Genomic DNA, 20,105 nt, shown 5'->3' on the forward strand with positions numbered 1-20,105 from the left:
GAGTTACTTACAGGCTTCCCGGCCGATGAAAGGCGGTCCGGGGCTCTGCTGAGATGGAGGGGGGTTGGGCGTCCCTACCAGTTTGCTCTTGGCCATCTTGGTGTTGGCTTTGGCGAACTCCAGCCGTAAAGTCTGAGGGATCTCCGGGTCGAAGCGAACTCCCTAAAGACATGGACAGATGGAAAATAAATAAATAAATAAATGTCCTTTTTTTACCGTTTCTGACACACACACGCATACTATTAAGCAACTGGAGACATCGTTCGTGCCGCTTTCATCATCGGTAGTCCCAGTAGGTTTGTTGATGATGTAATCGACATACCAGTGTCTGAGAAATCAGGAACAAATGGGAGTAATATCAAGAAAGTTAATTCTGAGCTGAATTCTGGACTTCTGGAAATATAAAAATGAAAAATAATGATTATAAAATTAACTAGATTAGATAGACTGTTTTTTTTAACTCTCAATGGTTCCTGACAATTTATTAGAAATTGGGTTTATATACACTACCGTTCAAAAGTTTGGGGCCACTTTTTAACTCCATGATCGTCAAAATTGTATTTCTTTCTACATTGTAAAGGAATGCTAAAGGCGTAAAAAAGGGGCATTAATCTCCTTTGAACAGTTGATATTAAGATGTTTCTGCTACTTATGCTCTGTAAAGACTTCATAACGCCTCTAATCTGAGGTGCTGTTAATTGGTCATTTTTCAGGCTGAAAACTCTAAATGAACTTCTGGTCTGCGGCAGAGGTAGGTTTTGGTCTCGCCCTCCTGGGACGGCCTTCATGAGAGCCAGTTTCATTATGGTGCTTGACGGATTTTGCAAATGCACTTGACAATACTGTTCTTGCAAGAACTATTACAGAAAGGCTAACCTCTGTGTCTTAAAATAACAACTAACTGTTGTTTTTCTTGTTGTTACATAATTACCATATATAATCAAAAAAACAATAATTTGTTATTTTATAGTTTTGAAATCCCCAGTATTGTTGTAGAATATAGAAAATAAATCACTAAACAAAAACAAAGAAATTTGCAAATATATATATGCTTTTGTTGGACTCGAGCATGACATACAGTGTTGCAAAAAAGTATTTGCCCTTTTTTTTATTGAAAAATAAGTATTTGTAACACGTTAATGATTCAGCTTATCAAACCAATTTTAATATTACACAGCCATAACACGAATAAATACAAACAAATGCAGCTTTAAGATGATGATTTTATTTATTAAGGGAAAAAGAAAAAAGTGTCCAAAAAGCTGGAGTCACAAATCCTGATAAATTTTTCCAAATTTTTGATAAATCCTGATAAATTTTAACGTTGTTTCTTATCTGTTGTAGAATATCCACATCGTGTTGCTTTTTTAAGTCTTTTTTCTAGCATGCTTCAGTTCGTCAGACAGGCTCTATTAAAGTGATTTCCTGATTCAACAGGTCCAGCAATAATCAGACCTGGGTGTAGCAAATGGGATTATTTTAGTTATTAGAAATCGCTGTTCATTTATAATTTAGAAAGTGTGTGTGTGTGTGTGTGTGTGTGTGTGTGTGTGTGTGGTTTGAAAAATTACTTTTTCACTCAGAGTCACACAGAGAGCTGCTCCCCCAACCTGAATAAATTAAATTAAGTCATCATTTAAAAACAGCTCGGGTTATCTTAGTGTAATATAAAGAATTTGTTTGATGACCTCAGACATTTAAATCTAACAAATATGCACAAAAGAAAAAAAAAAAGGAGGAAAGATAAGGGGGCAAATACTTTTTTTGCGTACAGTAGGATTTACTGAAACCGCAGTGTTGCATAACTGTATTAATTCAGTTTAACACAGAAAGTCACATTATGATCATGGTGACTTCATCATTAATGTCTTTTTTTACGACGCAGAACTTCCTGGAATTCAACCTACAGTTGAAAAAAAAAAACATTCTGACCTCACTCTCACTCCCATCGGCTTTATTTACACTCACACGATGACATGCTGGAGGTTCAACAATACACATTACACTAAAATAAAATAAAATAAAATAAATAATAAAAAAAATAATATATATATATATATATATATATATATATTTTTTTTTTTTTTTGATTTATTGAACCATGGATCGTTTTTGTTTTTGCTGCTTAACAGGAACAACAGAGAAAAGGTTCACGTCATATGATATCTTTAGCGCCGTAAGCAGTCTCTTGATAGTGACGAGTTGATTGTATGGCATCTGAAGGTATGTGTTAGCTCTACAATCCGGACAAGCTTTACACGCTGCAAGAATCTTCGCAAATAGCGATGTGGCACTGAAGAGCGACACGGGCTCCGCTCAGTTATTTGTCACCTTCTGAACTTGACTAAACACATCCCGTCTCTTTCCCTTACTGAGTTATTATCCTTTAAACAAGTTATTATACTTTAAACAAATTAGCACATTTTGAGCAATAACAGTAAACAGACTTCCTTTGCAATAAAAATATATTTAAGGACAAAAGTAATTTGCTCAGACACTAAAGCCTGAGCTACAGACAGCCATAACAGACGGTCTCTGCAAACACTCAGGAAGAATGTTGGCCGGGTCACTGTGGCTACCAGAATCAATATTAGACATCTGCGCCACTGGCCCGACACGAATGCGCTTAAAATAACCACATGGTGTGTTTTCTTCAGAATCTCAGCAATAGGACATGAAACTGTACGCAAGAGAAAAACAATAGGCCACTTGAGGTCCGACGACAAAGACAGGGTTTGTGAAGACAGAAAAAGTCGCCTCGGGTGCTCCGAACACAAAGTCAAAGTGGTGGTGTGTGAGGATTGCAAACACACACACACACCTTATTTATTTCGTCCATTTATTGTCTAAGCTGACACATAAGAAGGAAAAATGTTAACAAAACACTCGTACACAAGGTTGGGATCGGACCAGGCGGATTCTTTAGTCCAGTTATTCTACCTTTTGTGTCTTGTGTTTATGCGTCAACATTTCAGCATTCTGAGATTGCTCTTCTGTTTACCGCGGTTGTAGAGTTATGATTAAAATCAAGTTCTTTCTGTCAGCTTCCTTATTACAAAAAGACTCAGATCTCCCGTTCAAATTAACATTTTGTATGTTGAGTCCTGTATGAACTTCAGAAACTGTTTGTGTGGGAAAAGCAGCAGTTTCTGAAGAGATCAGAAATTACTTACTGTACTTCTCTCGCTCTTATGTTTGATGCACGGAAAAAGGCCAATATTTGGCATCCGTAATCATTTAATTTGTAGTATTTATCTGACCCGGTGCTAGTTGAGCTACTGTACGTGCGGAGTGCCACAGAGGTGTATTCTAGTCTTATCAGTATTACTAAATGGTAACTGATTCTCATGGACTGAGTGGCATCATGCGGGGTCCTCTACTTCTACTTAATCTCTCATCAAGTCAGCTAAAATACTTCACAGAGATATAATAAGATTCCATAAAGTGTTAATTTGTCCCGTCTAGATGCCGTTTTTAAACTCAAAGAAACTGACTTTTCTCAACAACAATACAGTGAACTAACGAAGGGAAATATTTTGTGTTACTAATATGTAATATGGAAACTACACTCACTTAATGATATTAACAAAATTTGTAATGAAGGTGATAAAACGATCTTGAATTTGATAAAAAAAAAATTAAATGATGCTTTGGACAACGTTACTCAATATGCATAGGTCTAATAACATCCTAGCACATAGCAGACGTAAACGAATGCCAGTAAGTCTTTTAGTTTTGCATGTCAAAGCACACGCCCACTTTCTATCCCAAAGCACCGGTTAGGATACAAGTAAAGAAAATTTAGAAAAAAAAAAAAAAAAGCCTGGCACCGCTGAGAAGCATGAAAGCGATGATGAAATTTGACTTGCATTATTATCCTCCAAAGTGGATTGGCTTTATTGAAACTGCTTTATTGAAGTGTGGACTGTACCAGAGTGCACAGACGACATGACATGAGTGCCCTGATTATGTTGTCTCTCATATCCTGTTGCCAGAGGGTGAGTCTTATTCCCATAAATAATCTTATATATTCATGTAAATGAATGAGAAAACAGCAACATTAGTACATTATCGCAGAAGCTTTAAAGCCTGCATTGTTTGTCATTATGTTTCAGAAACAGCGACAAACTGACGCTGCTCAGGGATTAAAAAAGACTAGAGTGTCGCTGAAAGAGCATAAAAAAAAAAGTCAAACCTTCATGTGGCAGATAAAATCGTGGCATAGTCAAACAGAGATACGCATACACAGAGATCATGTGAACTAGGCCTGCGTGATCGCTGTCACCAGCGCCACTTACTCTTAATGAACCTGAGATGGGTGTGGGCCTGGTTTTGTTATTACTAATTACTGTTCAACTACTGTTTCATGATTGGAAAGTTTTTAGCTGTTTCAAAAATCTGCTTCTACCGTGGAATATTTTCCATCTGACACTGACATTGTGAATCAACCACCAACATACCTTAAGTGATTAGTAAAGCATACTGTATGTCCTGCAGGAGAACAATACAAAATAATCCCGAAATGGCTGCTGTTAGTTTTTATTGCCGCACCTACAGGACATATATGATGGACAAAAATACATTTCCATACACAGATCTTCTGTTCACATCAAAGTTTCTGTTTCTCCCAAAAAAGTTGTTTTTAAATTTCGATATGAAAAATAAATTGTGATTATTATTATTATTAATATTATGACACTGCCCAGTCCTTAAAGCACAGCATATAATACTGTATATATATATTAAGAGAGAGAACGAGATTATTATTAATATACATTATATTAATTTACATTATACTATTTTTCTTTTCCTAAACTGTGTATGCATTTGACTCAAACTAACTGTATAAACTGTATATATTAAAAGAAAATCACACTTACATTCAGGGCATTCTTGGCTGCTTCAGCCTCGGATCTGCTGTCGAAGCTCACAAAGCCGACCGGCTACAGGGCAAAAAAAATGCAGGAACGGCCGTGAAAACAGTTGAAAAATGAAAAACAAAATAATAATTTCAGGCATGTTTATAATGACTGGAATATGTCAAACTGTGCTCCAAGACTGTTTTGAAATATAAATAAACACTTCATAAAGAGTTTCGTTTTAAATATTTAAAAAAGTTAAAGTTAAAGTTAAGTATATCTAAACATTGTTGTTGTTTTTGGCAAAACTGGTTAAGGTTTCATAAAAAAAAAAATAATAATACAATTAAAGAAAATAAAATGCTCCCACTTGGATACTGAGGTAAAGGTTAAATTAAGGTGTAGCATAGAATAATTCAGCTTTATGAATAACTCTCTCAGTGGAAGGTCCTCAGGAGGATAGTAAGACGTGTGTGTGTGTGTGTGTGTGTGTGTGTGTGCAGGGAGGGTGAGGCCGTTCAGAGTTCATTCACTAAAAAACGGGATATGTACACATGTTTCCTCTCTCTTTGTCTTTTCTGGTCACTCTCTCATACTCTACTTTTGTCCTTTTTTTTCTCTTGCGTACACAAACACATTACTTCTCTCTCTCTCTCTCTCTCTCTCATCCACGCTTTCCCTGAATTCTGTCTCTCTCTCTCTCGTTCTTTGTATCACACACACACACACACTTTCTCGCTCCCTTGTGAAGGAACACAGGGACGTTATTAATAGTGACTCTAGTGAGCCATACTGCTATATATGGTGATGTCTTTGCTTTGTGTCTCTTGAGAGGTCTGGAATCGACTGATTTACATTATTGCTGTCATCTCCCCCTGCAATAACACCGCACACACACACACACACACACACACACACACACACACACACACACACACACACACACACACACAATCTGTCTGACTGTTCTGGGAAACCTTTGGCAGTACAAGTTTTTTTTTTTTATTCCTCCACAGGAAGTCAGTCATGTTGCTACTTCCTGGTGTTTAAGATTGATAAGAGCACTTTTGAATTCGGCTGTAAGATGAGATCAACACCCGACAGAATAAAAAAAAAAAACAGCCCCGAAGGAACATGGGAACGTACTTCCTTCTTCTTCTTTTTTTTTTTTTTTACAGGATTGTTGGTGATATTATGGGATGGCATGTTACGCCAATGCAACAGATGCGCTAATGTATACATGAAAAAGAAAATTGTCTGTATTTTTTGTATGCTTGTTATTAAATTTGGCCATATTTATTTCTTTATTTTTGTTTGTTTTATTTTTTGAGCTGAACTTTCTCATTGCCTGCTACGGGCTCAACTCAACAGGAAGTCAGTTATTTTGTGTAATTTGTAAAACACACCTGATGGATTTTGATGTTCTCTTCCTAGGGGATTTGTACAATCAACACCAAACCGGGCCGATGTGATCCAAAGACATTGAGGACGCAAAATTTCAGAGGGATTTTTGATTTTTTTAAACGGGTCAGCCGTGATGCAGCCTTAAACTTATGCCAAAAAATGGTTAATAGCCTTCTGTGTGACTTTATATTAAGTTTAGTAAGGTCTGGGTTTTTTTTTTTTGTTGTTGTTGTTGTTGCATTGACTTTTTAAATGCTTGAATTACATTTTCATTTAAAATAAACACAGGAAATTAAGTGGCATTACACTGAGTGACATCATAATGTGATTCTTTTTTTTCAGCATCGGGGACGTTTTGGAGGTCTAGACATAAAATCTCTCCTTTTCTAAAATTATGTCATAATGGTGGCACTGGTTTGTCTCCTTTAGATGCAGGGTGGGCAGTGTACTTGGGCCCGCTCATCGTTGCAACCTTGCAACTCTATTTTTGTTGTTGTTGTTGTGGCTTTTTTCCAGTTTAATACTACATAAACTCCACACACACAGCTTATGATCAGCTCTCACTAACGTCTACAAGTCACTCAGAAACAAAGTGCATGAAGAATGGAGAGTCTAAAGTGACTAAAGGGTTAAAACAAGAACTAACAAAAGACTTCTAATAGACTTTGTGGTTTAAAGACCCGGCTATGTGGAGGTCGCGTGAAAAGATGGCACATCGTCAGTTTATTATTTGAGTGAACTCTGAACGGCCTCATTCTGTCTGCACACACTGTCACACACACACACACACACACATGGGCTCACACCCTCTTTACTAATTTGCACATCTGAAGTGTGTATAGTGCTGCTGTGCAAGTTTGATCCTCTAGAGCCAGATATGAACTCCTCTGAAGAACCTTCTGGGAATTTGTCAATCAAAGCGAAATGGGACAAGCAACACCAGGACACACACACACACACATGCCGCAATTCTCCTGAAAATGAAAAAGCGAATTTCCAACGACAGCTCGGCTTTAAACTGTGTTTCAAGACAGCCATTCATAAGTCTTCTTATCTTATGCTCCAATAAGAAGATTTATTATTATTATTATAACGTCTAGATATCGTGTCATAAAAATGACTCACTAATAATAAGAACATCAGGACACATATCTTTAAAAGCACTATTTCACTCATAGGAATATATACACAAAGTTAGTGTGCTTTTTCTGAGTCTCACCTGTTTTGATGTCAGTTTAATCAGTGACCCTTCATACCCCTAGGACGAAAAAAAAAGCACAATTATGACTACAGAGGTTTAACAGTGACAAAATTCCTTCTCAAAGCAACATAACTGAACAAAAACTTGCCGTAATAAATTTTTCTGCATTGCAGTTTGATCTGGATGGAAAATAATTCTACTTAAATTTAGTGTGATTGTTTATTTCAAATGAAAATATACTTTAAGCTTTTAAAAAGTCAGTGCAAAAAAATATTGACCTTACTAAAGGTAAATAAATAAAATTGTAATGCCTGACTTTTAATAAAACCAGATTTTTTTTTATCACAGACGGCCTGAATTTGTAAGATTGAAAAATAATATTGATGGTATTTTTAACACTTGTAGAATATTTTTCAACAGCAGTTTAGTAAGGTCGCTATTTTTTGCATTGACTTTTTAAATGCTTGAATTACATTTTCATATGATATAAACACAATAAATTGAAGTGCAGAAAACTTCAAGTTTCAAAAAATATGCTATCCCGCTTTGAGGAATTTTGGCACTTATACTTCCACAGACATTATTATTATTATTATAAAAAAAAACTTGCTACATTCAAACTTAATACAGTTACATAAGCTGCACTACTTATTTCTAGTGTATTATTTTACAGGATTATTTCATAAAGTCCAAACTCAAGACTTAAATTAATAAACACAGTAAAGATTACAATAAAGATTTTTTTTGAAGTTGTTGTTTAGTTCAAGTAATTCAGCAATAATTCAGTACGTCCATAGACATTATTATTATTATTATTATTATAAGATATAATAATACAGTTAAACAAGCTGCACTAGTTGTCTATAGTGTAATATTTACAGGATTATTTTCTAAAGTCCAAACACAAGATGCAAATTAACAGACACAGAAAAATCTTATATTATTTTTATTTATAATATTGAAACAAAAGTGTTAAGACTTCTTGAATCAGTTGATTTGACTTGGAATCAGTGATATGTAATATAGAAAGAAACATTTTACTTATAGTGGTACACACACACACAAAAACTACTTTGACACTTCTTACATGATAAATGCTGATGTTTTGGGAATAAAATTATAAAAATATTTAATCAAACATTCACTTAATATTGTTGACACTAACTGAAGGTTTTCTTTAGATGTCGTACTGATTCAATATTCCATTACAAAATGAGTCTAAGAGTTTAAAGCATTTAATAAATTCCCTGGGAATAAAGTTTGTCTGTTGATATCTTGCTCCTCAAGTACTCAGCTTGGACTTCTGTTCTCCTCTGTGCTTGATTTAGATTTCTGGAGTCTTGTGTACAATGCATAACTCACCTTAAATGGCCTGAAGAGCAGGTAAAGCTCACGGGGTTTGATGTCCAACGGCAACCCGCTGACAAACAGAGTCCGGACCTGCGAGGGGAGAAGATGGAGAATTGTTACGGCTTACTTTCTGCAGGTCTGAGCCCCCGGGTGATCTTTTCGTCGTCACCTCACATCGTTATAGATCAGAGACCACATCAGAAGGGTAAACATGCCGGGGTTTCGATTTGCGGCTTATACACTACAGATCATACGACTTTGGTCTAAAATAAGTCAGATAAATAAACAGATGATTAAAATGTTTGGTGAAGGAGTAGGTCTTTAGTTCGTTGTTTAAAAGACAGACAGTGATTGATGTGGTTGGACACCCCAAGGGAGAGATTGTTTCAGGACAAAGCAAAACAGAGGTTTGTTCTCAACTCAAAAACTGTCATTATACTATAACACATCCAAATCCACAAAATAAATACAAATGAAATCAGGTACAATGAGTCCCCGCCTTACGAAATGTCGAGGGACAAATTTCCGTAGATACGAACGTATGAACATATGAATCGCATAAATTTCTCTTCAAGATCTTCTATTGATGATCTTGTATTGATGATGGGAGAGTCGGACCGCTGTGTAAAGTCTTCTCCAGCACATCTTAAAGAGTCTCAAATGCATCTTCAAAGTTCAGGTCTGGATTCATCCATGTGTGAAAATGAATCCATGTGTCTCGTGAACCCTGAACCACTTTTACACAATTTTAGGCTGAGGAAACCTGGAATATGGCCGTGCCATCAGAAAGAAAAAAATGCATTGATGGTGGGGTGACCATTCTGTCTATTCAGGTCATCAGGTGATGAATTTTTTTGGGGAACATAACATTGCTGAACCTGGACCTGAAGCAATAGAAGCAACCCCAGATCATAATACTGCCTCTACAGGCTTGTACAGTAAGCACTAACTAGACAGGATGGGTGCATCACTTCATCTGCCTCTCTTGCCTCACTGATAAGTGCTCAGATAGTGCGTAAAAGTACTTGGATTACCTTTTTGATGTAACGAGTAATCTATCCCATTAGGTCCGCCATTTAAGTTTAGTTACTTATTCATAAATGTAATCCGTTATTCAGACAATTCATGTAATCTGTGAGCCAGACAGGAGGCATTTCAAATCCATTAGTCTGTGTGTGTGTGTGAAAGTCATCCTACAAGCCCCGCCCCCGATACCCCCCCCCGCCTCCTGTTATTCCTGCTGTTATACCCCTATCTCACCTATGCAGTTTGACTATGCGAGGACCGACGCACGGAAAGATGGAAACCTAATCACAGCACCAAAACTCGCAGTGAATCATGATGAACCGTACTTACGGCCACCGGGAAAAGTAACACAAATAGGTGTGATAGGGGTATTAGTAGTTAACAGATTATGGGCCAAACTTCGCTGAGTGATGATGGTAGAATAATTATAAAGGTCTTGACTAAAACAATATGCATGAGGAATCACAAAGGAGCTTTTATTTTCTGCAATGGAAAAGTACTCGATCTAGTTACTTTTATCAGAAAGTGATGCTTTTGTAATGTACAATGTTTTTATCAGAAAGTAATGTACATTTTAATGACAGTAATTTTGTAATGTAATTACAAAAAAGTAGCATCCCCCAACACTGTAAGTGGTTTAACTACAGCTTGTGTGTGTGTGGAAATGCTTTAACTTTGACTATTAAACACAGCTGTGATTCCTACTGTTTTTATTATTATTATTATTATTTACCGAACGTGTAAGTGATCTCCCTACATGATCACACAGAATTTCGTTCTTTCTTAAAGATGATGGCTCACCACTGTCCTTCCAGGATATTATTGTACAATTCTTAACATGATTTCAGTAGTTTCAGAAAATCTTTTTAGTTGTTTTCTTAGCTTGGTGCAGGAAAATAAATAATAATAATAATAATAATAATAATAATAATAATAAATGAATAAATGAGAATATACTGCATCAGTTAGGGTTAAATGACCATCTACTGTATCTATCTATCTGTCTATATATATCTTTCTGTGTAAGGGATTCATACTTAAGCATGTAAGCATGAGGATTTTATTTCTACAGGAAGTTGGTGAAAAGAAAAACAAAAAACATACATATGGATTGAGATGGGTAAAAAAGGTTTACTCACATGTATGTCTCTATGTTCCACCATATTTAATATATTTGTGTTGTTTCAGAAAGGACAGTTACTAATGTGACATTATGGATGACACATTTGCGCTCACTTTGGTTTAGAAAATGCTAAGACTAGCTTGAAATATGTTGTAATATGATGTCATAATTTAAGCTCTTGGGGACGAAGCAGACACGTCATTAAAAACTCACGCTTTGATTTAAAAGTTTTTAAGATACAGTTTTTAGAGGAACACACACAGTAGACGTGAGTTCATGAAGACTTTTGTGGGTGAGGTCGTGTTTTTTTTTGCACAAACTCAGATTTTAAAGGTTCTAAGAATACTCTTTAAAATCTTCAACGTTCTGGACATTTAGAATTTCAACATTCATCATAGCTTAAGAGTAAAAAAAATCAAATCCCTTTTTATTTTACCAAAACTCCTGGCCTAAACAACAGACTGAAAGATTTTATTTATTTGTTTATGTTTTAAATAATAATTTTTCCTTCTGAAACAATTCATTGAGTTGAACAAAAACTCAACAGGTCTACTCAGTCTCCGAGTCCGACTCGAGCACACAGACCCGAGTGGGAGATCAGCCGCCGGTTACTCATCAAAACAAACATAGATAACCTAGCAACTGTGGCTCTGATTAGTCTGGCCGGTTACGAAGATCTTAGAAGGAAATCTATCGCTTAGTTCCAAGGAGGGGCTTTTAACACTTAAAAGCTGTGAAATCACACAAACTTTAAGACTTCGGTTTATTACCAGGAGCAGGATAAGAGACAGTTGTTGAAAAGATTTGTATGTTGATACGTAAGAACATATCATAGTAATATCATAATGATCTGACATGTCTGGAAAAAAAATGAAATGAACCCAAAATCTATTTTTATACAAGCTTTGGACGATGCTAATGTGCTGAGCAGCTCAATACGAACAGGATGAATAACATCAAATCAAATCAAATCGGGTGTCATCTTCACCCTAATGATTGTGTACGGTTATTTCTTTGTCAATTGGCTATTGGGCTGAATCTCTTTTTTAATTTGTAAGTGGTTTCTACCAGATTTTGAGGACCGAAATGTCACATCGGTAAATTGATCCATTTTATGCCGTTGATAAATTTTTTAATTGTTGTATTTTTTAAATTGTATGAACACTCTCTCTCTCCCTTTCTCACTTAACAGTTACATCGCAGGCCTGGCCATTTTATTAAGTCTCTAAAAGAGCAATGTGGAGAATTTGATGGTTTGCGATTGCGATATTATCACGACACCTCTTGCGATTCTTTCGCGATTCTGTAAGTATCACGATTTTATAAATAAAGTAAGTCTCCTAAGTACGAATGTCCGAGTTACGAAGATTAAACATGTGCTCACGTAAGGTTCGATCGCGGAAGTTAAAGCACATGTCCGTATTGCTCATACTGCTAAGAAGCGGCAAGAGATAATGATGGACACAAAAGTGAAAATGATTGAGAAAATGGAGCGAGGTGAAAAAAAATCCCAGACTCGTTCTTTTAACACGAATTATCCGTTGGATTCTAAAACCCAAGAGGACAAGATCATGGAACGTGTTAGTATCATAGTACCGAGACAATGTTTGTTGGACTTACAAACAGATTGGACTTACGAACGAGCTCTCGGAACGGAACTCGTTAGTATGTATGAGACTTACTGTATCATTACTCGATATTACATTTTATTTATTTATTTGATTGAATTTGTTTTTTACAATTTTGTCACAATTTAAGAGTTTGAACCTCAAAAGAAACGTCTGTATACCTTAGCTTCACAACTCAACTGAACATGAGTAATTCAATCCATCCTGTTCCTTATAACATTAGCTTTCTAACTTGAAAAAAAACTATTTTGTATCTCCGTTACATCATCCTCCAGAATTCTTATTTCCAAACAAACTACTACACAGGATGTCTGTGTATGAATAGTTTAGAGTGCACCATTTGTAGGATTATATAGAAACTATAAGGTTTTTTAGCGTCTTAAATGCGCAAAACCAGGCAGCTTTTTAGATAAAGTTACCTTAAAAAAGTTAAGCCTTTATTTGTCACATATACATAACTGCACAGTGAAATTCTTCATTGCATATCCCAGGGTCAGAGATGATACAGCACCCGTGGAACAAATAGGGTTGGGGGTGGCAACCTGGCGGAGGTGGGGACTTGAACCGCTGACCTTCTGATTAGTAACTCTAAAACGTTCATTATAAATGTATTGATCAAATTAAAAATTTATTTTGGATATACATCATACGTAAACGACATGACGCAGTTTAACAACTGGTCTTTTTTTTTTCTTTAGCACTTTCACACGAGACGGGACGAAGTGCTGTTGTGCTGAATATCAGGGCGCAGACCAGACCTAATGTTGGTCAGATACAGTAGCTCGGTGACTTTTAAAATATTTCCGGATGAATTTCTGAAGAAAAAGGGTGAGCAGAGGGTGGTGTGTTTGTTTGGCTGTTGAGTTTCAAACACTAAAAGATTTTTTTGGGAAAACTGCTCACTTCCGCTTTAACCTCCTGAGACCCAGACCCAGTTATGTTAACTGATCATTGTGAACGTAATTAATGTCTTCAAACAGAAACAAGTATTAGTACGAGGATAGAGAGAGGCAGAAAACATAATCATTTAGGCCTTAGGAACTTAAGCATATTCTGTAATAATTGTTAATTCATCGATATATACAGTATATATAGGAATGCATGCTAAACCAGACACGGATATAACAGCGCATGTAGTTTACACACACACACACATACACACACACCGACAAGCTCACCTAATCAACACACTTTAAATCTTATGCCTTATTTCTTTCTCTCTCACTCTCTCTCTCTCTCTCTCTCTCTGTCCTTTTTTCCCTCTATGACTCATGACCATAAAAGGGTTTTTTCTTGCTGAGGTCATGCATGCTTACTGGTTACAGCACAGGCTCAGAGTGAGGAGATGATTAAACACACACACACAAAGGCATGAATGTTACACATATCAAACGGTCACTAGTTTCAGTCTCTATACTAACACTAGCACTAATAGGAGGCGCACACACACACACAAACACACAATCTAAAAAAATGCAGGCTGAAATTCACGGCTGACTCTGAACCAAGGAAATAAATTTCACTGTTCTAGTGAATCTGTATATGTAGACAGGTTGTCCCCGACTTACAAACGAGTTTCGTTTACTTTAACAAGTCGGACAAAGTGAGTCTTATACACACCTTTGACACAAATATATGATGTAAAGCATACAAATCCACTTGACTTGGCCAACATGTGGCCAAAAACTGTAACTGTGCATAAGGAAATGTAAATGTAAATTAAATGTAACAGTGACGTCTCTGCGCCTTCAAATCGAGAGGGGAATCCCGGGCGCCATTCTGTCTCAAAGCTGTTTTTCACTGTATTAGACTGTGAACTCTGTTTTGGTGAGGATTTTAGGATCAATTAGGATCATTCACCATTAGGACAGCTTAACAGGACAGACATTTTTTTTAACGTCGTGCTCCTGGACTGATTCATTGAAACTGGTGAGGCAGACTCATTTCTCCCGCACAAGCATATGCACACAAACACATAAAACATACAAGGCATTTTATACATCCACTTACACACTGAAAATATAGTATATAATTGTAAATATCTGGTGCACTGGAGTGTCTATTATTTTTGTACAATAAACGTGAGCTACTTCCGCGATGGAACCACGGTCCGTTTGTATCTGAGAAAATTTACGTAATTTGAATGTTCGTAGTTTAGGGACTTACTGTACTAGAAATGTATACTGTATGTGGCAAATAATAGCTTAACTTCAGAACATCAGGAACGCAAGGACATGGTAGATACGGTAGAAACCAGGTAGTGATAGAATCCGAGGTGCACGTTGATGTAGTGTTTACACACACACACACACACACACACTCACAAAAAATATGAATGTGTGAATACTATATTATCAACCTCCATAACCGAATGTTGAGAGCATATCGCAAATGGATCGAAGTATAGCTCAGGTTGCCTAGTGACAAAGAGCTGTTGCAGGGCGTTAAGAGCAGCTGTAACGCGGACAAACATCACCTTCGGCAACATTTTCACACAGATGAGTTTACAATTAAAACATCTATAACGTAGAGATGCTGCAACTCTGCTAACGCTGCACAACTCTCCAGGTTGCCTGGATCCACAACTTATCAATCAACTAATGTCTGTCTATAGGGAAATCAGCCAAAGAATAAAGACACAGGGAACAAAACCACACGTGAAATATGCACTCTGGCCAAAGATCAGAGATGAAGAATGACGTCATATTGCATCCTGTATGTGTTACTGTAAAAATTATCTCAGATTAAAATATTTAACATTTATTTGTTTAAAATAACATTGATAGTGTAATAAGTAAAAACAGGAAAAGTTTGCCACAACAAACCTTGTTTTTTTTGCCCTTTTTGGTCATTAAGTAGTACATATTTATTTTTTTTAACAGTTTAAACAGTTTACATTTATCTACAGATATTTTATACAGATGTTTACTTTTACACATTTTTTATACAGATGTTTATTTAAATATATTTGTTATTTTATTTGCTATTTGCACTGATGGATGAACTACTCTGCCTGCCTTAAATTGCCCCATTGGGGAAATAAAGTTAAATAAAAGGTAAAAAAAAATGTTAAAACACAAAAAAGCAAAAACAAAAGGAAATAAATACAAACACAAAGAAAAAATTGAACTGGAAACCTATCATACTAATGATAATGAAGTTCACAATATCTGATCTCCCTTAACACTCGTACAGAGCCGAGCCCGCTGTTTCTTGCACTCCTGTTTTCGTCTGATTTGGTGGAGACCACTACCCGAAGACAGACAACAGCCGACTCACAGAGAGACCGAGAAAAAGAGACAAAGGCTTAGAGAGTGACAATCACCAAGAAAGAGAGGGACACACACACACACACACACACACACACACACACTTGGGGGACGAGACACTTAGAGAGTGAGACAGACTCACAAAAAGAGAGCGGGCGAGAGAGAGAGAGTGATGTGAACAAGAGTGAAACTCTTAAAGAAAGTAATAGACATAAATAAAGAGATGTAGAAAGAGAGAAACTCAGAAAAAGAGACAAAGAGACTTGTCACTTAAATTGATGCTCACATTAGGACAAGACATTTCAGGAGGAAGAGAGAAAGGTACTTACAAAGATAAAGACAAAAAAAAGGCAGGAAAAGCAAGACAGACAGACAGAGAAAGATAGAAAGAGAGAGAGAGACATAGGGGAAGACAGTAAGACACTTTAAAGAGATGCTCAGAAAGACAAGACATTTAAGGGGAAAGAAAGACAATTATAGAGCAAGAGACAAGAAAAAGACAGGAAAAGCAGGACAAACAGACAGAGAAAGAGAGAGAGACACTTAGGAAAAGATAGTGAGACAACCCTTAAAGGGTTGCTCACAGAATGCAAGACATTTAAGGCTAAAGAGAGGAAGACACTTAAGAAGAAAGGAACAAAAGAAAGAGAGAGAGACAGAAAAAGAGAGAGAGACTTAGAGAAAAGACAGTGAGACACTTAAAGAGACGCTCACAAAAAGACAAGACATTTGAGGGGAAAAAGAGAAAGTAAATTACAGAGAAAGGGACAAAAAAAGAAAGACAGACGGACAGAAAAAGAGTGAGAGACTTAGGGAAAAACAGTGAGATATTTAAGGAGACGCTCACAGAAAGACAAGACATCTAAGAAGAAAGAAAGTCAATTTTAATGAAAGAGAAAAGAAGAAAAAGAGAGACAGAGACAGAGAGCAAGAAAGAAAGAAACTCAGAAGCAGAAAAAGAAAGAGAGACAATGAGAAACATGAGATCTGAATATCCTTTATATATGGTGAATATGATGAAAAATGAGCAATTCAGAAACCTGCAGGCCGTACTGAGGGAGAAAGAGAGAGAGAGAGAGAGAGAGAGAGAGAGAGAGAGAGAGAGAGAGAGAGAGAGAAGCTGGGAACAGCTGTCTCACCTCTCACATTAGACCCTCACCGGGGAGTTGAGTTCTCTGTTTGTTTGTTTCATGCTTGCTCATTCTCCAATGCCTTAATGCCATGATGAAAACACCGTTGCTAGGCAACCTGGAAACTTGGACCTCCGAGCATAATTAACAAAGATTTAGCTAGCTTCAACTTTTTTTTACGCACTTGAGGTGATTTCTGCGCCTAAATACCGGCGGTCTTTAACGAAGGCTTAGTTGAAAAAAAAAAATGCTGAGTGCGTGGATAAGACAGCGGAAAATGTCACAGTATTTACGACGTCAGGTTCTTTAAATTCATCTGACGAATTAGCTGTTGCTTTAAAAACATAAACAAATTCGAATCAGCCAGGTGGAGTTATGGCGTACAACAGGCACTGCTGGACTTCAACCTTGCTGGAGTCCTGACCAATCAGAAGGCACCATGAAAATCACAGGATATTGTGAGAAATGTGTAAAAAGATGTGTTTGTCTCTCTCACATACACCACACACACACACTCGTTCTCCGACAGCCGTTTCTGACGCTAAGCCTTTTTGTCTTTTGAAACAGCGGACAAATGTCCAAGATAAGATGACAAACCCCCTGGACCTTTTAAAAATAAACCATGACAGCAGTATGTACACACACACATACACACACACGTTTTACAAAGGCAGAGCTGCATCTGGCCTTGTGCTGACATGCAGAGCTGCACAGAGGGAAACACATACACTCTCTCTTACACACGCACACACACACAGAGACTTAGCCAATGATACCGAGCTACACGTAGAAAGAAAAAGAAACAAAGTTGTACTAAGAAGTGAATACAGGAAGATTCTTTCTCTCTCTCTCTCTTACACACACACACACACACACACACACTCAAAGTATCGCGCAGTGGGAAACACATTCCCTGCTTCCTCTCTCCTGGCCTAACTGTCATCAAGGATCTTTATTTTCCAGTGAGAAAGTTTTATAAAGGTCACAGCAGTCACATGACCATGAGCACCGCTTCGATCACATGACCTGTCCTCGTCTGAGAAAAGAGAAAGAAGTAGAGAGAGAAGCTTCTCTTACAAAAAAACATCACTGTTTTTTTGACCAAAAGACATGTGAGATTCATGAGACATTCGATACGTTGCTGTGGACGCTGCGGCATGTGAGCCGGGAATCGATATTATGATAAAAAGTCATTGAGAACAATGAAGAGACACGTGGAAGAACTTGAAAAGGATTATTTTAGAGTAAGGAAAGAATTACATTCTGGCCTTAGGGCTTCTAGCTGTAAAGAACGGCCGTATGTAGGTAGGATTCGTCGCTTCTCGTGCAGAGATTAAAATAAATAGCACCCTATATAGCGGGTTTATTAAAAAAAGGAGAGTGTGAGAGAGAGAGAGAAAAACGATGCAAGTTCTTACTCGAGGGGGTGAATGGTGCGACAGTCAAAAAGTCATGTTCTTACTAGGGACTGGATTCTGAAAACCCGCTGCAATTTACATAACAGGAACATCAACAACATCAACAACAACAACAAAAATAAATAAACCCTTCATGTTGACTTTCAGAACACAAAAAAGTTTGCCCTTATGACGTAGCGACATTTAACACAATTAAACCTAATATAAAAGAAATACCGCGCTATAATAGCACTGTGCAAACGTTTTGAGCCTCCCCTTGTTTCCTTCATATTAAATCGAGTTAAATGATGTAGATTAAATTTTTAAAAAATGGGAATCCTCAGCAGCGACCTCATTTCCCCTCTCGTGTCTTCCGACTACTCAGGATTCGGCATCAGCAGTATACTAATTAATTAATGATTCTTGTGTGGCTTAATAAACAAAAAAAAATTTCCCTGAAAAATGCTCAGAGAACTATTCCTCAAGACTATTTTAAAAAATAGCACAATTGGAAGCACAATATGAAAAAATAAGGGGGGCTCAAGACTTTTTCACAATACTATATATCACACTGTGGTAAAAAAGCAGTTCCCAGTGGTTCATATGATCTTATTAAATTATTTACTCTATTACCTTTTAATCTACTCCGCAGCATGTCAGAGCTTTTATTACCTTCTGAGTTTGTTAATAAATGTCACTTGCCTTTGACTTGCATCCACAGCTAAGTTGTTTTTTTTTAAATATCAAACATCATATTTTTATGGCCGTGCTGCAGTCCTTTTCCACATGTGATCTTTTTAGGCCTGAGAGAATTTTTCTCGGTGCATGTGACGATGCAGTCACTTCGTACAGCCCTGTAAGGGGTTTGTGCTCTCAGTAGGTGATTTATTCTTTTAAATAATAAATATATATATTTGTAATGGTTAGGATTAAGGAGGATTAAACCTAAAATGTAATAAAAAACATAGTAAATGTTAAAATAAAAATAGAGACAGTTTAATAAATCAATCTCGAGGTTTTAAAACTTTCAGCAGTTTCTTTTTCTTTTTTAATATAAAGAAATTATAAAGATACTCATTTCATAGCTCTACTAAAAACAAAAAAACACTATTGTTTAAGTTGATACTAATTAATCATTTAATTCATTTGTTCTCACAGATCAAAACGAATTAGACTTTGCAGTCTCGGAAACGATCCCGGTCAGATCGCCCTTGAAAGGAACTCCTCAAGTCCCCACTGATGTCACAACATCATGGCCGCATATGTTTCCATACAGAAGAGCACAATCGTGCAATAAAACATCGTCATCACCATCATCATCATCACTTTCTTCACCACATTCATTCATTAACATAGCTGAAAGTAGTGTAATAGTGTTGCGACATATTTTCTTCTTTTTTAAGTTCCACTAAAGCTTCAGCAACGTGCTCATTATGTCCTTCTACTTAAATCCTTCCATCCATCCATTGCCATCGATCTCCTTCGAAATCTTCATGCGCGATCTCATCCTCTGACCAACACAGCCATCGCTAATAAAGCGGGAAGGCACGCCAGACGCCAGAATATCCCTAATACTAGGCATGGTATAAAGAGGTTTACTTCCTTGTAGTCTTCTTCTTAGTGGCTAACAAATCTAACAGGTGCCTACTGCCCCCTGCTGTATCGGAGTGTGTGACTATGAAAGCACTTATAGACAAATAGAATGGTGTGAGCAATCA

At 36.8% G+C, this 20,105-nt stretch overlaps 1 protein-coding gene across 1 annotated transcript in view; it reads right to left on the reverse strand.

Annotated features, from left to right (window-relative positions):
- Positions 1 to 20,105, reverse strand: part of rbpms (RNA binding protein, mRNA processing factor) — a 35,088-nt gene that overhangs the window by 13,247 nt on the left and 1,736 nt on the right. The window contains exons 2-5 of the mRNA XM_053479631.1: positions 8,827 to 8,904; positions 7,483 to 7,521; positions 4,881 to 4,943; positions 12 to 162 (exon numbers count right to left, since the gene is read on the reverse strand). Coding sequence (XP_053335606.1) covers positions 12 to 162; positions 4,881 to 4,943; positions 7,483 to 7,521; positions 8,827 to 8,904 — 331 coding nt within the window. The remainder of the gene's footprint in view (positions 1 to 11; positions 163 to 4,880; positions 4,944 to 7,482; positions 7,522 to 8,826; positions 8,905 to 20,105) is intronic.

The sequence above is a fragment of the Clarias gariepinus genome, chromosome 20, assembly GCF_024256425.1.
Source record: "Clarias gariepinus isolate MV-2021 ecotype Netherlands chromosome 20, CGAR_prim_01v2, whole genome shotgun sequence".
NCBI lineage: Eukaryota > Metazoa > Chordata > Actinopteri > Siluriformes > Clariidae > Clarias > Clarias gariepinus.